The sequence below is a fragment of the Apodemus sylvaticus genome, chromosome 7 (genome assembly GCF_947179515.1).
Source record: "Apodemus sylvaticus chromosome 7, mApoSyl1.1, whole genome shotgun sequence".
Taxonomy (NCBI): Eukaryota; Metazoa; Chordata; class Mammalia; order Rodentia; family Muridae; genus Apodemus; species Apodemus sylvaticus.
In genome coordinates, this window is record NC_067478.1 from 14972178 (window position 1) to 14993565 (window position 21388).

The following is a 21388-nucleotide window of genomic DNA, read 5'->3' on the forward strand; positions in this document are numbered from 1 at the left end:
CAACCCACCTCTCTCTTTTCTTAGGCAGTAATGAGGCACTGTGGAAGAATTTCAGACACAACAGTGACACAATCGGATCTCTTTTGGAAAATCTATATCATTGAATCAATTTCTGTGGGGGAGAGACTGCTGAGATCATGATAGCAGCCCAGGTTAGAGACAGTGAAGGCAAGGGGCGAACAGGATAGAAAAGGAAATAGAAAGCTCTGCATTAGAGGAAAATGGACAGTAGCTACCGGTCTCCTTGCACCTTGGTGCTCAGAGAACGTATGGGAACATGGCTGGTTGGCCACTGGTAAGAGGGAAACAGGAAAAAAGCAACCCTCACACATGGTTGTGTGCCCTTCGAAAACACTGGAGGATGGACTCCTGAGGACCAGAGTGGGCAGCATCATAAACCCCTGTCAATGGAAGGTGGAGGAGGGAGGCTGGAGATTTGGAAGTGTGGTTAAGAGAACTTGTTGCACAACCTTCAGGAGCTGATTGCAGCACAGACAGAACAAGCTGAGCCACGGTTCTGCCATTGCCTGTAACCCCAACATTAGGTGGGTGGGTGGGAGGGAAGGAGGGAGCGAGCAGAGACAGAGATCACTGGGAGCTGATGGCTGCCTGCCCAATCCCAAAACTCATGTTCTAAGTTCAGGAAGAGACTCTGTCTCAAAGGAATGAGACAGAGAGTAATAAGGGACTCTGATGGTCCTCTAAGGTCCATACAGGCTATGCAGCCTACCCTACCTCTGCCAACCCACCCCCCAACCACACACACACACACACACACACGCACACACGCACACACGCACACACGCACACACGCACACCATACCAGGCATAGCAGAGCATGTCTGTCTACAATGGGACAGAGGGAGAGGACAAGGCTAGTCCTGGCTACATAGGTATTTGTGTTTTAAAGACAGGTACTTTGGCATATAGCCTTGGCTGGCTTAGAACTGTCTATTTAGACCATGTCAGACTTAAGCTTCTGCTGATCCTTCTGCCTCTGCCTCCCTAGTGCTGGGATTGCAGGTGTATGGTGGTTTGAATGCTTGGCCCCTGGGAAGTGGCACTCCTAGGAGGTGTGGGCTTGTTGGAGGCAGGCTTTGAGGTCTCCACCCAGTTAGTGTAAGCCAGTCTCCTTTGGATCGGATTGGGAAGTGGAACTTTTGGCTCCTCTAGCCCCACTTCTGCCTGCACACTGCCATGCTCCCACCCTGATGATAATGGACCAAACCTCTGAAAGTGTAAGCCAGTTCCAATGAAATGTTCCCCTGTATAAGACTTGCCTTGGTCACGCTGTGTCTTCACAGCAGTAAAACCCTAGGACAAGGTGTGCGCCACAATTCCCATCACTGTATTGAGGTTTTGGACACCAGTCTGTGCTGCAGGAAAGCCGAACTAAAGTATTAAGCAAATGAATAATAAAGCAAAAAAAGAGGAAGAGAGAAGGAAAGGGAGGAAATGCTGGCCAGTCTTATGTCAATTTGACACAAAATATAGTCACCTGAGGGGAGAGAACGTCTGTTAAGAAAAGACCTCTAATTTTCTTAAATTAGTAATTGATGGGGGAGGGCCCAGCGCAGTATGGGTGGCGCCATCCCTGGGCTGGTGGTCATGGGTTCTATGGAAGAGCAGGCTGAGCAAGCCACAGGGAACAAGCAGCCCACTCAGGGCCTCTCCATTAGCTCCTGCCTACAAGTTCCTGACCTGTTTGAGCTCCTGGCCTGGCTTCCTTCAATGATAGACTATGGTGCAGAAGTGTAAGCCAAATAAACCCTTTCCCCTCTGCTTGTTGTTGGTCATGGTGTTTCTTCACAGCAATCGAAACCCTGAGACAGAGGATAACTATCGTTGGTCCTCTGTCTGGATTCCACCCCCACAGCTATGTGGCAACAGCCGGGTAGGTCTGGCCCATTAGAAAAAGGCTTCTTGCCCCTCTTCTCTCTCTCTCTCTCTCTCTCTCTCTCTCTCTCTCTCTCTCTCTCTCTCTCTTGCCTTCTCTCCTCTCTCCACATGGTCATGGCAGCCTCTACTTCTCTACTCTCTCCTTCTCCCTGTCTTTTTTCTGCCTCTACTACCCCCTTAACTCCCCTCCGCAGGCCCTAAATAAACTCTATTCTATACTATATCTTTGTGTGTGTGGTTCACCGCGGCAACCCTTCCCCCACACACCCATAGAAATATTCTCATGCTGCTTTCTTTTTATGATCACAGCAATTATTATATATTATTAATAATGTAATGATGAAGGAAGGAAAGAGGAAAAAAAGGATGGTACTTTGGAATCCAAGGGTCAGAAGGCCAAATGGTAGGTGAAGAGAAGAGATGTTTAGTCTTATTAGATGTAACTGTTAGTTTTTGGTGACACTTGAAGCTCTCCAGAAGGACTACCATTAGTAGATGAAAAACTGAACAGCCAGGCTGGAGAGATGACTCAGCAATTGAGAGTACTGGCTGCTCTTCCGGAAGACCTGAGTTTAGTTCCAATTTCCAGCAGGCACAACTCAGCTCACAGCTGTCTGTAACTCCAGTTCCAGTGGATCCAAAACCTTCTGGCTTCCCTGGGCACCCGGCACACACTTTATGCAGATAAGTACGTGCAGGTAAAACACCCATGTACATGGGCGCTGGCAATCATAATCAAACACGGGTTCTCTGTACTCTTAACAGTGTCTGTTCCAGTCCCATAACAATCAAATGAATCTTAAAAACAAGAAATAACTGAAAAGCTCAGGTGTGTAGTGCATGTCTTTAATTCCAGCAATCAGGAGACAGAGAAGACAACAACTGTGAGTTTGAGGACTACAGAGATCTTTCCTCAAACAAAAAAGTGAACAGTCAGCTAGAGACAGAGTCAGTTGCTGTTTTGTTTGGAAGGAAGGAAGAAACAAAGAATTAAAGTCAGATTTATTTGTTTAGTTAGTTTTTAAGAGGGAAGGGAGTTCGTGCATACAAAGGCAGGTCCACCCTTTTCGTCTGACCTGACCGGATCCCTATGCTGGCTTCTTACACGAGGCTCCTCCCACTTGCTGAAACTCCCTCTGCAGCTCCTAAGCCTAGCTCAGCTATGTGCATCAGGAGGCATCAGCTGCTTCTGCAAATGCCCTTTGATAGTCAGGCCTTCCATTTGTGAGCATCCCTTTGTCAAATCTGCCCCTTCCGGAGTGACCACTAGTCTACTTCAGTTATGTTTCTTCCTCATTGTTTTATTGAAGTGGCTTAAACACAGGTGATCTACTCCCAGTTCAAGAGACTATTAGTTTGAGAGGGCCTCGATTATGACCTACAGAAGGAACCATTTCCTGTATCCACAGGTAGGGCTTTGTTTTGTTGTTATTTTTCGAGACCGGGTTTTTCTGTGTAGCCCTAGCTGTCCTGGAACTCACTCTGTAGACCAGGCTGGCCTTGAACTCAGAAATCCACCTGCCTCTACCTCCCAAGTGCTGGGATTAATGATGTGCGCCACCACTGCCTGGTGCAATTTGGAAATCTAAGCTGAATAAACCCTTTCCTCCCCAACTTGCTTCTTGGTCATGATGTTTGTGCAGGAATAGAAACCCTAACTAAGACAAGTAGTAAATGCTTTTAAGTGCTGATCCATTTCTCCTGCCCATTTCTTCTGCCCATTCTATATGCATATGTATGTATATGTGTATGTGTATATGTATACATAGGTTGTTTGGGGTTTTTTCGAACTTTTAAAAAGTTTTTTGTTGTTTTGTTTTTGAAACAAGGTTTCTCTGTGTAGCCTTGGCTGTGATGGAAGTTACTTTATAAACCAGGCTGGCCTTGAACTCATAGAGATCCAATTATATACACACAAACACACACACACACACACACACACACACCAGGAGCCATCATAGGACAAGCTAATAACTAGCAGATAATCTTTCAGAGATGGTCTGCCTCAGATTATAATAATCCATGACAGATTTGTTCCCATAAGCAAGGCCCAGGAGAAAATAAATTTTGGAAAATTGCTATTAATATGCTTTTCCTATTATTAGCACACTTAAAACAATCACTAGGTATTAGCCTGCCATTTTGAGCAGATCTCTGCAGAACAACAAAGATGTCCTGTCTTGTAGTGGTGTCTCACAGTGCTCATAGCCTTCATTCAGCTCTTTGGGTATCTTGGCCAGGTTTAAGGTGTAGTACCATGCCACAAAATTGGGTTGAATGAATTTCATGATGTTGGGTCAAACCTTGGTGTTTTGCAAGGACACTAGAAAGCTATATGTGCCTATGGTGTGACACACGTAAACCAGGGAGATTGTAGGTGAGCCATTTTATGTTGTTGTACTGGAGCTTGAGAGTAAATCTAAACTTTTGAAAAAAATATGTGTATGTGTGTGAGCCCTTGTGAGTAGGTGCGTACCACGTTTGTACTTGAGCCTGTGGAGGTTATAAAAAGGCAGTCTGAACCTACATGTGGGTGTTAGGAACTGAACTCAGGTCCTCTGCAAGAGCAGAAGTGCTCTTAGTCAAGATCAAGTGTGTGCAGGTGGGAGGTATTAGAATCCTGAGGACAATTGTCCCATAGTACCTTCAGTGAAAGAGGGCTGGAATTGGTCCCGGAACTCCAAACCAAAACCCAGGGCTCCATGAAGTCCTCATATAAAGTGGGACTTGATAAGTGAGCGCCTACATTCTGTAGTTTGCAGGTATAAGACTTCTGTGCACAGACTACTCCTCTTTAGTACTCACTGGAGTGGATCTTTTACCAGTAGTTCAAAGGGATAGCTGACAATTAGTTTGCAGAAAATATGATTTGGATCCTTTGTGGGGATCATCGTGATTTACATGGATATGTTTTGTCAACTCAAGTGCCCAAGTTCACTGCTTGTCGAAATTTGCTTTCTATTGCTGTGATAAAAGTCTATGGACTAAAAGCAATTTGGAAAGGAAACAAATTATCTCACCTTTAGTGTGTAGTCCCTCATGGAAGGAAATTAGGGCAAGAACTTGAGGCAGAAACATAGAGGCAGGAACCTCATAACCTCTTCGTTTAAAATTATAATTTCTCTCTCTTTCTTCAGATAGGGTTTCTCTGTGTAGCACTGGCTGTCCTGGAACTTGATTCATAGGCCAGGCTGGTGTTGCTGGAACTCAGAGATATATCCACCTCTGTCTCCTAGGTGCTGGGATTAAAGGCATGAGCCACTACTGGTTGGCTTCAGTTTCCTTTCTTAGACTACCAGGACCACCCACACAGGGATGGCACTGTTAACAGTTGGCTGGACCCTCTCCCGTCAATCATTAATCAAGAAAATGGCTTGCTTATAGGCCAATTTAATGGAGACATTTTATCAGTCGAAGTGAATCTTCTTTGTAAAAGCAAGTAGCACACTTTTTAAAACTATATATATATATATATATATGATAATTACTAATTATGTACCTCTGGCTGCCTTGCTGGGCAGCCTGGAACTTATTATGTTATTATGTAGACCATGCTGGCCTGGAACTTGCAGTGATTTCCTTAGTCTTTGCCCCACCCCCACCCCAAGTACTATTAATTCTTACTCTAGAGACTTTCAACATTTGATTACTCCTGATTTTGGTACATGACCCAAATATATATATATATTTTTTTTTTAAGTAAAGAGTGTGACTGCACACGTGTGAGTTTGTGAGTTTTAGGTGAGTTTTAGCTTCAGGATATCCATGAATAGTGAGACCTTTTCTCAAAAACAAAAAACAAAAAACAAAAAACTTTTTTTTTTTTGTTGGTTTACATGTATGTGTGTACCGGAAGAGGTCTGAAAAGGGCTTCAGATCCCCTGGAGCTGGAGTTACAGGACATTATCAATAGTGGGATGGGAATGGAACTCAGATTTCTGGAGAGAACAGCCAAAGTTCCTAATGGTCCAGCCAATTCCCAAGTCTAAGTTATATTTTTTCCAAAATTACATAAAAGATATTATACCGTCTTTTTTTTCTTTCTGCCTCATTTTTCCAGGTGTCTTGAATACCTACACTCCAGAAAAGGTAGAAATAGATTATCTACAGGTGTGCACAAACATTTACCTCAGCACAACTGGCTTCACTCCAGTATTAACATCTCGACGGAGTTGCTACTTGAGTGAGCCTATCAGTCCACAAACCTTGGACACGAGTACTAAAAAGGGACTGGAGTCCTAATGCAGTCTATATTGTGGGTAGAATTGTACAGCGAAACACGATGTATGAATCGCTGGGTCTGGTAATCTAGCAAGGCAAACTAGCTTTGGCTATATAGTGAGAAGCTTCTAAATACAACCAAACAAAGCAAAAAATATCGGTCGTGTAAGGTGAGTGAAAGTCGGAGAAGTGGTTGGTTAGTGTGGTAGTGTCATGAGAAACTAAAGTCTGATGCTCACGGTCCAGAACTTTCTCCTAGCGTACGTAGAAATTCCGAGTATAGCTCATGTCAAACCATAGTTGCCCGGAAACTATGATCCTCCAGTGTTGCCAGAATGACTTCTCATGCTGTATGTCAAGAGTATAAACAGTGAAGGGAGGAGACGTCTGGTCAGAAAAAAAAAAAGTTAAAAATATCTTAATATCTCAACTAGGGGCCTGATAGATGGCTCAGTGGGTAAAAAGCGCTCACTGCCAAGCCTGACAAGTGTTTGATCCTATCCTCGAAACCCACACGGTGGAAGGAGAAAACTGATCCCAGATAACTGTCCTCTGACCTCTACATGCGAGCCGTGGAACACACACACACACACACACACACAAAATACACGCAAGAAAATCTTAAAAAAAAAAAATATATATATATATATATATATATCGAGTAAAGACGCTGGAAGGCTAACGCAGGGAACAAATGATGTCTACATCAGTCCTTCAAAAGCGAACGCTCAGCAGTTCCTCCCAGCGGGTCTCAACATAGGACCCCGAGGAAACAATTCCTACGACTAAGCATTTGTCAGAAGCCTGTTAGCCTCGCCGACGACCGCAGGCCGACCCCTACCGGAAGTGACGCGCTGCGCAGAACACTTCCGGAGCTGCGGGGACCGCTCTGCCGGAGGAAGCAGCGCGGGCCTGACCCGCGTCCGCCGGCCGCCTCCGCTGCCGCTACGCCTCAGTCAGACTCTTTTGGTCCGGCTTGACCTGGTCTGGCCGGCCTGAGCTCTGCGGCCGCGAGGTCGCGGCTCCCGGTAAGTGCGCGGCGGGAGTCGAGGCCTTGTTTACTCTTGACTGGCCGCCGGGGCGGGGGGGGGGGGTCCCCGCGCGCCTCTCCGGCGCGGTCGGGGCTCCGCCTTCGCCGCCGCCTGCGAGGCCGGGGCGTCCCAGGTCCCGACGTTCCCCGCCGACCGATAGACACTCCCGGAGGCAACAGCCGGCGCCGGTGGGCGCCCGGTGTCTCCTGGGTTTCTCTTCCTCGTTGCCTCTTTAGCGCACCGGGAGGTCGGAGGCCAGCGCCTCTGGCCCGCAGGCGCCGGTGCATTTGGGCCTGCCCTCCTGGGCGCTCCAGGAAAACAAACGCACCGCCTCGGAGACTCCCGATTTATGTCGTGTCTGGGCGCTCTTGCAGCGCCCGGCTGCACTGTTTGTTAACGCCCGTCCTGTGAAAGGTCCTCCCCGCGCGTGGGTTCCGTGTCCGCGCGGATCTGCTGAAGACTAGGGCGCATCAGAGAGACGTACGGTCACGCCCGACGCCACTGGTGTAGCCTCCGGAGAGGCGGTGGTGTTCTCGGACGAGCTCGCCTTAGTTCTGTTACTCTTCTGTCTCTTAGAACTTTACGTTGCGACGGACGCGTTCTAGACCTTTGCTGTTCCGTATGGTAGCCATTAAGCCACACATGGCTGCTTAGTGTTGACATGTAGTTAGTATATCTGAGAAACTAAGCTTTACTTTCTAAAGTAAACTAACTTAAAATAACTGCACGTAATTAGTGGCTACATGCGGTTATTAGGACAGATACGGTGTGGAGTTTGTTGTTTTTAGACACTGTCTCTACGTAGTCATGGCTGTCAAGGAACTCACTATGTAGACCAGACTGACCTCGAACTCACCCACTTCTGCCTTTCAAGTGCTGGAATTGAAGGCTTGCACCATTACGGGACGCTGCTGAGTTTTTTAAAAAGTTGCTGATTCATATTTTTCAGCCAAGAAGTTTTCTTCGAAAATGTAGTTAATAAATGACCACTGAGGGCCAAATGTTACAGCTGGAGTTAAACATCTGTTAGACTAGCCAAATTTTTTGTGTTCTTGTCAACTTCAAACTAAGAGATCTTTATCCTTTTGTATGTGGTCATGTCTTGGAAAACAGCTCAAAATGAGTGGCAGGTTTTTTGAAGATGACTTTGACTCTTGGAAAAAGTACTAATTTTGTACCATTCCTCTCTGAGATAGTCATATTTAACATCTTGAATACTTTCTGACATTAAGAAAATAACACATTGGTCCTTTGAACAAAGTCAGGACTCAGTTTTCTTGTGTGCTTATATTTTAAGACAAGTGTCTTGCTGTGTAGCCCAGGTTAGTCTCCCACTTTGATCCTCCTGCTAAAACTCCTAAATTGGGGATCGCAGAATGTGCCACCAAGCTCAGCAAGGCCAGCATTCCTTCAGGAATCTAGCAGAGCCTAATTTCACTCACCTTTAGTATCAGTATGAGATTTGTGAGTTTGAGGACGGACAGTGTGGTCTTCATAGTCAGACCTTGTATGAGAAATATGTGTGTATTTCTAAAATTTTTATTTTAAAAAAGCTTCATTGAGATCTGACTCTAGAACACCAGGAAGAATATGAAAGAATCAATTCTTTTAGAGAACCTGTACTCCCATCTGCTTGAGTATTTGGTTGGTGAAAAAGCTATGAGCCATATTCTGGACAGATCCTAAGGAGAAATCAGAATTTGAAAGGGTATGCTCTTTTGTTAGTCAGCCTTCTGTAGCTTTAAATCAGGCTCCCTGAAGGTGGTGGCTAGAGCCTCCTTGGTGTTCTGATGCTGCCTCTCCCAGTTGACTTTGTATGATCCTAGGCAAGATACTTCCATTGTAAATTCCAGCTTCATTTGTAAGCCTCGTTTGAGACAGCATCTCACCATGCAACGCACCGAATTTACTGGTCTTTGGCTTCCCAATTTCTGGAATTAAAAGGTTTAGGTTTGCACCACCTCACCTGGCCATTGTAAGCCCAACTCCCCTCCCCCATTTTCCCCCCTCTGTAGCCCCAGCTGTCCTGTAGATCAGGCTGGCTTCAAACTCAGATCCACTTGCTTCTGCCTTCCTAGTATACCAGCATGTTTGGCTATTCCATTATTTGGGAAATAATTTTCCATGGATTTGTTTGGACTTCGATTTTTTTTTTTTAAGTTTGTGTGCTGCTTTATTGTATGCTACAGCCAGTGTATATAAAATAGTTAAACCTTGTGAAACAGAAATCCATGAAAATTCAGAGAGGTAGATGTTAAGGACTGACAAATAGAAGATTGTGTACTATGGCACGTGTTAAAGAGAAGCTTTTGTACAGACTTCAAACTTAGTTCTCTTGAATATTCTCTGGTTCATGAAAAGTGGTTTGAGAAACCTCAAGATATATGACTACAGGAACGAGCAGACTTTCTGGGGTCTGAAGGGGTTTGTACTTGAAGACAATCCGGTCAGCAGAGGGTCATGCTGAGCATTCTGCAGACAGAACTGTTTCAAGTCTGCTGCTGCCTGGGAAACCTTCACGCGGTTGAGCCCGGCCTCCAGCCGGAGCTGCTGTACCACCTTCTTCATGGCAGCGACGCTGGAAGGACTTCGATTTTTAATTAATTTGTATTTTCCTATCTATAATTGAAGTATTTTTCGGCAGTTATAAGTTCTGGTTGTCCAAGAAATCCTAAAGAAAAGAGCAATAGACATGAAAAAAAAGTAACATTTTACAAGTTTTATATAGTAGGATCCATGTGTCTAGAAAAACCAGGTGGCCTTTGTAAGGTGACTGGGCATGGTAGCATGTTTGCCTCTCTAGAGTCAGTGGGACCTGATAAATGAGAGACAAAAGTCTCATTAAATAGCCAACTTTATTCAGAGCATTTATACTCTGAATAATTTATACTCTGAGGGTTAAGAGAAATCATATGAGGAAAGTTCTCATGAGTTTAAGCTGTGTAAGATCACAGGGACCAAACAAATGTGGATAGTTTACACATTTAATTGAATAACAAACAATAGTGAGTAAACTTAAGAAGCTACACTTGGGAGGAGCAGGAGGACGAATTCCAAGAACAATTCGGTGTTGCAAAGAAACTGAGGTCATAAGAATCTATTTTCTAGCCGGGCGGTGGTGGCACACACCTTTAATCCCAGGTGGATTTCTGAGTTCGAAGCCAGCCTGGTCTACAAAGTGAGTTCTAGGACAGCCCGAACTACACAGAGAAACCCTGTCTCAAAAAAAAAAAAAAAAAAAAAGGAAAAAAAGAATCTATTGAATCTATTTTCTAGGAGATTTCTCACAAGCACTCAGAATTTTCACAGAGTTCCATTCACAGACCGTGTTCCAGGAGTAACTTATGTTTATGGTCACAGAGTAAAGTTGGAGATGGATATTACTGTTGCCTAATTAGGTGCATTTTTATTGTAAAGTTGAGGCATTTTGATGACCTTGATCTTCCTTTCACCACGAATTCCTGGATGACAGGCATGTGCCACCATGTAAACCTAGGCACTGAAGTATGTAATTCCAGTATTCCTCTTCACCTGTGAGAGGTGGAGACAGGAGACTCTTTGACAGGTCTTAGGTATGCATTGGTAAAAATAAACCCTACCTCAAACAAGGTGGAAATGAAGCACTAATGCATTGTAGTGAGTTTTAGGCTTGCTTAGTCAACTTAGTAAGACCTTGTCCCAAAAGGAAACACAGGGTTGGGCATGTGGTCCGTATTTTTAATCCCTGAACTCAAGAAAGAGGTAGAGGCAGTCTGATTTTTCTGAGTTCAAGGCCAGCTTTGTCTACACAGTTCCAGGTCAGCCAGAGCTACTTAGTATATGTCTGGATTGTGGGGAGAGGGCTTGAGGGGGTAAAGTGCTTACCTAGGTAGCTCTGTGTGAAATGCTGCATTTAGTCCTACTGCTAAGTAATTCTAGTTTGTGAACTGGGTGTAGTGACACCTGTAGATCTAGGATACATATCAAGATCCGATCACAAAAAAAGTGGGCTTGTGGAATAGCGCAGTAGGTAAAAGACTTGCTGCCAATCTCGAAGACCTTCTCTGTTATTTACTTATTGTTTGTTTATTTTAGATTTGTTTATTTATGTGAGTCCACTGTCCTCTCTTCAGACACACCAGAAAAGGACATGGATCCCATTACAGACAGTTGTGAGCCACCATGTGGTTGCTGGGAATTGAACTCAGGACCTCCGGAAGAGAGCAGTCAGTGCTCTTAACCGCTGAGCCATCTCTCTAGCCTGAAGACCTTTAAATCCCTGGAGCGCAAATAGTTGAAGGAGATAACAACCTTAAACCAATTTCTCTGACTTACCCACACCCACTTAAAATGCATAAATGAAAGAAAGAAAACAGCTAGGCCTGGCAGCACACATTTATTTATTAATCTCAGTACTTGAGAAGCAGAGGCAGGTGGTTCTCTGTGAGTTCAAGGTCAGCTTGGTCTATAGAAGAGTTCCAAGACATGTAGTGAGACCCTTTTTGTCTTTTTTTTTCTTTTAAAATATTTATTTATTTAATGTATGTGATACACTGTTGCTGTCTTTAGATACATCAGAAGAGGGCATCTGATCCCATTACAGATGGTTGTGAGTCACCTTGTGGTTGCTGGGAATTGAGCTCGGGACCTCTGGAAGAGCAGTGAGTGCTCTTAACCACTGAGTCAAGACCCTGTCTTAAAAGAAGCAAAAACAATAAACTTGAGAAAGCAGGGTATCGGGTCTAAAAATATGGATATTGTCTTTTTTTCATTTCAGATGGAAATCCTATGACACAGACAGTTTGGGTGATATCTGCAGGAAAGATCTTTAAACATTACAGGTGATTTAAACATTTCCTTAATTTTGTAATGTTGATACCAGGTTTGAATTTCAGGCTTTGAAGCAATAAGTGCCTTTACCTGTGGGTTTCTGTCTCTTGGTGGAAGAATTTCCCTTGATAAGCATAGTCTGGGGAGAGGAAGGGGTTTTTAATTAAGCTAGAATTGAAATAAGCAGCTGGGTGGGGTGGTGCCTGTCTTTAAATTTCAGGGCTCAGAGGCAGAGGCAGGAGAGTTTTAGGACAGCCAGAGCTGCATGGAGAAACCCTGTCTTGGGGGAAAAAATAATTGAGATAGGGCTTGTTGATTGTTGAGTGATTTCTACTTTAATTGTTCATAGAGAGATAGTAATACTTTTTTTCCTTTTTCTTAGAAGACAAAAACCGCTAATGAATTTGAGAAAACGATAAAAGCTGGGGGTAGGGGAAAAAGCAACTGCTTTCCTGATCTGCAACTTGGCTGGATGTTAAGATGTCTGTGGACATGAAACAGCCAAGGGTCTGACAGCAATGAAGAGGACTATGACCCAAACTGTGAGGAAGAGGAAGAAGAGGAAGAGGACCCGGGGACATAGAGGACTACTATGTGGGAGTAGCCAGTGATGTGGAGCAGCAGGGGGCAGATGCTTTTGATCCCGAAGAGTATCAGTTCACTTGCTTGACCTATAAGGAGTCTGAGGGCGCCCTCCATGAGCACATGAGCAGCTTAGCCTCCTGTCTTAAAGGTGAGTAGTGCTTCCAGTTCAAATGTAATTTCTCTGGTGAAACTGAAAGGACGATCTGTTGTTAACTGATCACTCTTACATACTGAGTGAATGGTCTTGTAGTTTGTAGCTTGAAACCCAAACCTATGCGTGTATCACATCATTTGGATATTTTGTCACATTTACCCATTTAAAAATATAAACGTGTCCAGGGTAGAAGAAGTATCAAATAAATTTTAGATCAGAACTATATGACAGAATAGCCCAGTTTCAGAAGTGAGGTCTATGAGTTTTGATGAGATGATGTGTATCTGAATTTACTGTTGTTTCTACAAACTGTTTGATAAAACCTTGGTAAAAGTATCCAGATTCCGTCTTGCTGTTGATCAGTGCCTTCCGGCTCAGAACTCAACTGATTTCAGGTGTACTGGTGGTTATCTATTTAGAGTTTTCATAAGAACAGTTCTCAGAACTTATAATTGGGGTTATCGGTATAAAATTTTTAAATGTGGCCAGGTGGTGGTGGCGCACGCATTTATTTATTTATTTATTTATTTATTAAAGATTTATTTATTATATATAAGTACACTGTAGCTGTCTTCAGACACTGCAGAAGAGGGCACCAGATCCCATTACAAATGGTTGTGAACCACCATGTGGTTGCTGGGATTTGAACTCAGGATCTCTGGAAGTGCATTCAGTACGCTTAATTGCTGAGCCATCTTTCCAGCCCCAGGTGCATGCCTTTAATCCCAGCACTTGGGAGGCCAGAGGCAGGCAGATTTCTGGTTCGAGGACAGCCAGGGCTACACAGAGAAACCCTGTTTCAGAAAAAAAAAAAATTTAAAAAGTGACTGTACTCAGTTATTCCAAAGAGTTTCTGGGTGCTTTGTTTTTTTTTTTTTCTTCCACCTAGACCAGCATCCTTTTTTGAATCTTACATCTCTGGCCAGTTATTGCCTTTGGATACCTAAATGCTTTTAAATGCTAGACATTTTTTCCAGTTTGTTTTCTTTGCAAGATGTTCACCAAAATGTGAAAATGAGAGCATTTATTTTTTTTTCTTTTTTTTTTTTTTGGATTTGGCTTTTTCGAGACAGGGTTTCTCTGTATAACCCTGGCTGTCCTGGAACTCACTCTGTAGACCAGGCTGGCCTCGAACTCAGAAATCCACCTGCCTCTGCCTCCCAGAGTGCTGGGGATTACAGGCGTGCGCCACCACCGCCCGGCTAATGAGAGCATTTATTGTCTTTACTGTTTTGTTGGCTTTGCTTCATGAATTACCTCGTGGGTTTTGCTGGATTGTACTGAGGGTCAGTGGGGCTCAGCAGGTAGAAGCCCTGGCCTTGTACACAGCCTGACCACCTCAGGTCACTCTGTAGAGCGCAGAGAAAGGAGGAAGGAGAGCTGTCCTCTGATTCCAAGTGTATTGTGCTGTACATGATCCTCTACCCCAATAATGCCAAATTGACAGTCGGAAGGAATAATAGGCTAGGCATTATGACACATCTGTAATCCCAGCATGGGGGAGGTGGCAATGGAAAGATGACAGTAAATTCAGGGCTCCAGGCTTACAATGAGTTCAAGCCTGATTGATGCTATACAAGACTGTCTCAAAGAATAACCAACTCACCAAAGAAAACACATGACATGCCAACCAGATTTTCTATGGTTATTTAAATGGAAATACCAATGTGTATCATGTATGAGTTTCTAGAAAAGATTATTGTATATAATGTCCTAGTATCCAGCATGATACTATGGGCCTCTGCATGGTCCTGCAGGCCTTTAATCTCAGCACTTGGGAGATAGAGGCAAAATCAGATAAGTATCACCCTAAGCTACATAATTTGTTCGAAGCCAGTATGGGATACATACAGTCCTGAACCAACATTTCCTGGTCCTCCTCAAAAGTCCTGCAAAGCTGGGTGTGGTGGTGCACACCCCCCGAAATAGTCGGTTCTCTGAGTTCAAGGCCAACCAAGGTTACAAAGTTGAGACCCTGTCTCAAAAAAATACCATCAAACCCCGCATGACTATATATTGTTTAGCTACAAGTGTGGTCTCAACCAGTGTCATAGGGGCCTCTCAAGAGTCACCCAGTGAAAACACAAGCAATAATCCAGGATAATAAAGAGCCCTGAGAACAGAAAAGGGGTAATAACAGCAAGGGAAGGCTTTACAGGGAGCTGACCACATGTCACTTTCATAGCACAATGGTAAGTTGTATATAACAAACATTGTGTTACTGTTTACATGTATGTATGTTTTAGATGTGTGTGTGTGTGATTTATAAAATGTTAAAAACAGGGCTGGAGAGATGGCTCAGAGATTAAGAGCACTGACTGCTCTTCAGAGGTCCTAAGCTCAATTCCCAGCAACCACATGGTGACTCATAACCCATCTGTAATGAGATCTGACACCCTCTTCTGGTGTGTCTGAAGACAGCTACAGTGGATTCACATAAAATAAGTTTTTTTTTTGTTTGTTTGTTTGTTTTTGTTTTTGTATTTTCGAGACAGGGTTTCTCTATATAGCCCTGGCTATCCTGGAACTCACTCTGTAGACCAGGCTGGCCTTGAACTCAGAAATCCACCTGCCTCTGCCTCCCAGGAGTGCTGGGATTAAAGGCGTGCGCCACCACCGGCCCGGCAAATAAGTTTTAAAAAATAAAAATAAAATGTTAAAACAAAACATAGAAGGAATTGGTGTTTGAGCTACTTACCATCCTTAAGAGGAACAGAAAAGTAGGCACATTGAGAGTTTAAAAAGGATTTACAAGTCCTTTGCTTAAATGGGAGCTTCTTAACTTTGGTCAAAGAAATCTAGTATCCACAAATCTGACACTTCTTTTCCAATTGCTTTTTTTTTGGGGGGGGGGGGGGGGTCGAGACAGGGGTTTTTTTGTGTAGTCCTAGCTGCGTCCTGGAACTCACTCTGTAGATCAGGCTGGCCTCAAACTCAGAAATCCACCTGCCTCTGCCTTCCCAAGTGCTGGAATTACAGGCCTGTGCCACATCGCCCAGCCCTCCAATTGCTTTTTTACCTTTTTCTTTTTCTTTTTTTTCAAGGCAGTTTCTCTGTGTAGCCTTGAATATCCTGGAACTTGCTCTGTAAACCAGGCTAGCCTCAAACTCACAGACATCCTCCTGCCTTTGTCTCCCAAGGGCTAAATTAAAGGCATGTGCTGCCACCACCACCCAGGTTATTTTCTATTTTTTAAAGATGACTTACTATCATCTTTTAAAGTAGTATGCGAGCGTGTGTGTGTGTGTGTGTGTGTGTGTGTACGTACGTACGTACGTACATGTGACTGTGAGGCCAGGGGTGTTGCAGCTGTTAGATATGGGTCCTGGGAACTGAACTCAGATCCTCTGCAGGAGCATTAAAAGCTCTTAGCTGCCCACAGAGCAACTCTCCAGCTCTTCACATCCTCCCCTCTTTTTCTTTCTCTCTTCTCTTTCTCCTTCTTTTGTTTATTTTATTTTTTGGTTGTTTTTGTTGTTTGAAATAGGGTCTCTGTAGAATTTGATAATGTAGACTAGGCCAGCCTTGACCTCAAAGCATGCCTGGGTTTTGGGGGGTTTTGTTTGTTTTTGTTTTGAGACAGAGTTGCTGTGAAGTAATAACAGCACTTTGAGGGGTGGGGGTAGTAGCTACATAGGTGGAGGCCAGCTTGGGATTTATGAGACCCTGTCTTTTAAAATAAGAAACAACACAGTATTGTACAGTAGTGCGGGGGAGCAAGCATAAGGAGGGTTCTAGGATGGTGACCGTGTCCTGATCATGACCAGTGTCCTCATCGTTGTCTGCATTATTCTGGGACATATACGTGTTTCCTATAGATGCTGCTTGATTCTATGTGTAATTTAAAATGAACCTCATGAACAGCTTTCTGTGAACAAAGGCGAAATATCTGCTTGACTTGTTAAGTTGAGCTGCAAGTAAAAAAAGACGAGAGACAAGCTTTGATAAGGCCTAAGGTTTAAAAAGTGTTTCAAATATTCTGGGGTTTGAGATCTTTATCTTATTTTAAATTGCATGGGCAGGCATGGTGATGGAGACTCCCCCCGCCCCCCATTTGATTTATTTCAAGACAAGGTTTCTCTGTATAGCCCTGGCTGTCCTGGAGCTCACTCTGTAGACCAGGCTGGCCTCGAACTCAAAAATCCACCTGCTTCTGCCTCCCAAGTGCTGGTATTAAAGGCATGTGCCACCACTGCCTGGCTCTACTCTCTTTTTTTGAAGATAGAATTCAAAATTAGATATGTTGGCTACTATGCACAGGGATCTGGGTTCTGACCCGTGTGCTGCAAAAAAGAAGATGCCATGAAAACCTAATCAAGAGCTGAGGACAGAACAAAGCAAATGTCTGTCACTAAATGGCAGCTAGAGACAGACACTAGGCAGGTTGTTGTGGGGGATGAGACTACTTGAATTCTTCATTGTAAAAATGGAAGGGAGAACATCTTGTATGCATGAGTATTTTTTTAGTGATCATGTAATATTTAAAGAAAGATTGCTCTTGGCATGGTGGCAAGCTGATCTCAGTGAGTTTGAAGTCAGCCTGGCCTATAAGATTTCCAGTGTAGTTAGAGCTAAATAATAGACCTTGTCTCAATAAATAAATAAATAAATAAATAAATAAATAAATAAAAGTTTCTTTTGTTACTATATTTTCTTCCTGTGAGTGTATGTCAGCTCTAATAGGCCCCCCCCCCCCCGTCTTTTGTGAATGTAGTGATGGATGCACACATGGAAGTACATGTGTTCACATGGAGATGTCTGAGCATTTGTTTGGAGGCTATAGGTTGTTAGGTGCCATCCTCCATCACCTCCTCCTTATTTTGCAGTTATTTACCTGGGGGTGGTTTTTGGTGCCGTGGTGTGCAAGCGGAGGTCAGAGAATTAGTTCTGGGAACTGAACTCAAGGTGTCGGTCTCAGTGGCAAGAGTGTTTACCCATTGAACCTTCTTACTGACCCTCAACTTTATTTATTTTAAACTTTTTAATTTTTTTCAGCTATGTGGTGGTACATGCCTTTATCTCTACCACTCAGGAGGCAGAGGCAGGTGGATCTCTGAGAGTTCTAGATCAACCTGGTCTACAGAGTGAGTTCCAGAACAGCCAGGACTACACACAGAGAAACTCTGCCTAGAAAAAAAAATTGTGTGTGGATGTTTTGCCAGCATGCATGTATGTCTGTGTACTACTTATAAGGTACCAGGTGTTCACGGCAGCCAGAAGGTCTTGCATCACCTGGAACTAGAGTTACAGTGCCTGTCTACACATTAGTGCTGAGAATCACTGAAAAACAGCTAATACTCTTGATTGAAGAGCCATCTCTAGCTGCTTATTTTTAATTTTTAAAAATTTTATTTATTTATATGTGAGCATATATATGAGCACATACCATAGCATACATATGGAAGTCAGAAGACATTATGGGAGTTCTTATTTTCTACTGTAGAGTCCCTAGAATCATACTCAGGTCATGAGGCTTAAAAACAAGCGATCACACCTATTGAGCAGTCTCATGGGCCACACCTCCTGGTCTTTCCTTAGTCTCAGCACAATGATTTTAAGTATGCAACTTTTACTTGGCTCTTTTTTTTGTTTTTTGTTTTTTTTCGAGACAGGGTTTCTCTGTGTATCCCTGGCTGTCCTGGAACTTACTCTGTAGATCAGGCTGGCCTCAAACTCAGAAATCCGCCTGCCTCTGCCTCCCAAATGCTGGGATTAAAGATGCGCGCCACCACTGCCCGGCTTTCTAAGGATCAAATTAAGTCCTCGTGCTTGCAAGGTAATCACTTCATAGAACTCTCTCTAGCTGAATTCTTGTTTCCTATGTGAGTGTGTGTGTGTGTATGTGTGTGTATGTGTACACAAGTATGCATGTAGAGGCCAGAAGACAACCTTAGGTGTTCCTCAGATGTATTTATTGAGACAGTGTCTCAAATTGGTATGAAGTTCACCAAGTAGGCTAGACTGGGTGACCAGTGAGCCCCAGGATCTACCTGTTTCTGCTTTCCCAGTGCTAGGATTTCAAGTCTCTCTACTATGCCCAGCTTTTATTTTTTTAAGATTTATTTATTTGGGGCTAGAAAGACAGTTCAGGGGTTCTGAGTTCATTTCCCAGCAATTACATGGTGGCTCACAACCATCTGTAATGGGATCTGATTTCCTCCTTTTTGAAGATTTATTTTATCTGAGTGCACTGTTGCTGTCTTCAGATACACCAGAAGAGGGCATCGAATCCCATTACAGATTGTTGTGAGCCACATATTATATGTGTATAATATAAAATATCAGTTATTCTTTCAGAGAATCATAGTTTGGCTCCCAGAACCATATCAGGTTTTAGACGGACGGACGGACGGACGGAAGGAAGGAAGGAAGGAAGGAAGGAAGGAAGGAAGGAAGATACATACCTACAGTGGAATATGTCTGCACTAGGTACTTGTCTGGTACTCTCCAAGGCCAGAAGACAGGATCGGATACCCTGTAATTAGAGTTATGGTTGTGACTTGACATGGGTACTGGGAATTTAACCCAGGTCCTGGAAGAGCGGATAATGCTCTTAACTGTTGAGCCTTGTCTCTAGCCCCATGATAACTTTTTATTATAAAATACAACTTAGTCAAGAATTTTGTCATTTAGTATTTAACTGTTCTATGAGACACTTTAAAAAACTTTTCATTTATGTCTGTGTTCATGTTCATGTATATGTTTATGTAGTATTGTGTACATGTGTGCTCAGGTACTCAGGGCAGAGAGATTGTCAGTGAGCTGCCTGGCAGATGTGCTGGGATCTGAACTCTGGTCTTCATGATCTATCACTAAGTACTTTCCAGGACTAAGCCATTTTCTCAGCACCCCTACCTCCCTTTGAGACAGTATCTCATATAGTACAGACTGTTCTCAGATTTGCTGTGTATCTCAGATGTCCTGGTCCTCTTGCCTTTCTCCTGAGTGCTGAAGATAAAGGTACATAACACCATACTGGCTGTTCATGATACTCTTGAAGCATTTGCTAAGTTTGTTCAGGAAAAGATGCTCAGCCTTGGCCAAGCCAGAAACAGGCTGAGTCAGGGCTATGATGGATGATGATGGGTAAATTGCAAAATATCTCTTCCCCTTTGTGTTCTCCTCTTAGCATCATGTTCTAGGTGTGATCAAAGATCTGATATTCAGGGCCCCATCTACCTGCTGCAGGAGGAAAGAGAAATGGTCACTCTGCATTCAGTCTAGGCCAGGAACCATAGTGCACTAGGTAAATATAGTACTGAGGCAGGAGAGCCTTAAAAATGAGGTAGAAAGGGATTTGTAAGATGGCTCAGTAGGTAAAGGGGCTTACTACCAAGTCAGATGGTCTGGGTTTTATTTCCCCAGAACCTACTGGGAAGAACTGTACCCACACAAATGAACACATATGTGCAAACAAAATGTTTAAATGGATGTAATAAATTTTTTTTAAATGAGGTAGAAGACATTCAGACCCCACTGCAGTGAGCGTGCAAGGAAGATTGCCTTCTGTGCAAGCTTGAGAATATGTGATGTATAGGGAAAAACAAGTGAACTTTGGACTATTGTGAAGTGTTCTTGTTACTGGGGGAAAGGAATAAACTTTGACAACTTCAGGGCTTGAGTGTCGGGGAGTATCGTGCTTGCTTGTCAAGCCATGGCTAGAGGAGGCTGAAGCGAGTTATGACAAGTATTTATAGTCCCTCATGGGTTGTTAAATACAGTAGAGCTGGCAGGATGCTCCCTAGATCCTCTCACCCTCTTGATTGAATTTATTTTAAAGTCTAGTTTTTGTTCTTCAAGAGGATGTAGGCAAATGTCATGTTACACTTTTCCTCTGGATCATTCCCCCCTCCCCCGCCCGGCCCCTATTTGTGGGTAAATGATGAGTTGTCAGTGCTTTTGACTTTATATGCCGAAGTATTTATAGTGTTGTGTTTAAAACAGCCTGGTTCTTCTATACTTTTGTCAACCCTATTGGTTTATATTCTTTAACACAAAATAATTTGTGTTTAGTTTTTCTTAGGTGGCATCAGATACATGTATAATATCTGAAGGCTTAATTACCAGATTGACCTTTTCTTAAAAAATATTTATTTTATGTATATGAGTACACTGTAGCTATCTTCAGACACACCAGAAGAGGGTATTGGATCCCATTATAGATGGTTGTGAGCCACCATGTGGTTGCTGTAAATTGAACTCAGGACCTCTAGAAGAGGAGCCAGTGCTCTTAACTGCTGAGCCTCCTATCCAGCCCCTAAATTGACCTTCTTTTCTTCTGGAATAGTTGAATTTTAAGACCATTATATTTCTATTATCTACACACTCATTTCTTTCTTTTTTTCTTGTTGCTGTTCATGGTGATTGTTGTCAGAGAGCCTTCTGAGTTCTTCAGTCACTTGATGCCAGGTTTCTTTGAATGCTTGCATTTAGGTACAGTCTGGAATAAATTCTATGTTTCAGTAGATGGCCAGCATGTTGATGCATTTTATTGTTGGAAATCTTGTGTTTTACTAAAATATTATTTTTAAAGGGAGATTAAAAATGTATAAAACAACATTGGAATTTACCTAAATGCAACTAGTTGAAAATTGTTAACTTCTTGACAGCTTAGAAAGGTTATTGTAATTGCTGTGTACCTGGCATCACAGGCCGCTGTGTTCATCACCCTTCAGCAAAGAAGCTCTCC

General features: G+C 43.3%; 1 protein-coding gene and 1 pseudogene across 1 annotated transcript; one reads left to right on the forward strand and one right to left on the reverse strand.

Moving 5' to 3' along the window:
- The first annotated feature begins 6967 nt into the window (after nt 1–6967).
- Nucleotides 6968–12991, forward strand: LOC127688531 (E3 ubiquitin-protein ligase ARIH2-like; annotated as a pseudogene).
- On the reverse strand, nt 9288–10627 carry LOC127689520 (guanine nucleotide-binding protein G(I)/G(S)/G(O) subunit gamma-5-like). The gene is made up of 2 exons (XM_052189221.1): nt 10604–10627; nt 9288–9770 (listed from the first exon to the last, which is right to left on the reverse strand). The coding sequence occupies exons 1-2, from the start codon at nt 10625–10627 to the stop codon at nt 9540–9542; spliced, it is 255 nt and encodes an 84-aa protein (XP_052045181.1). The 3' UTR covers nt 9288–9539.
- Nucleotides 12992–21388: the final 8397 nt, after the last annotated feature.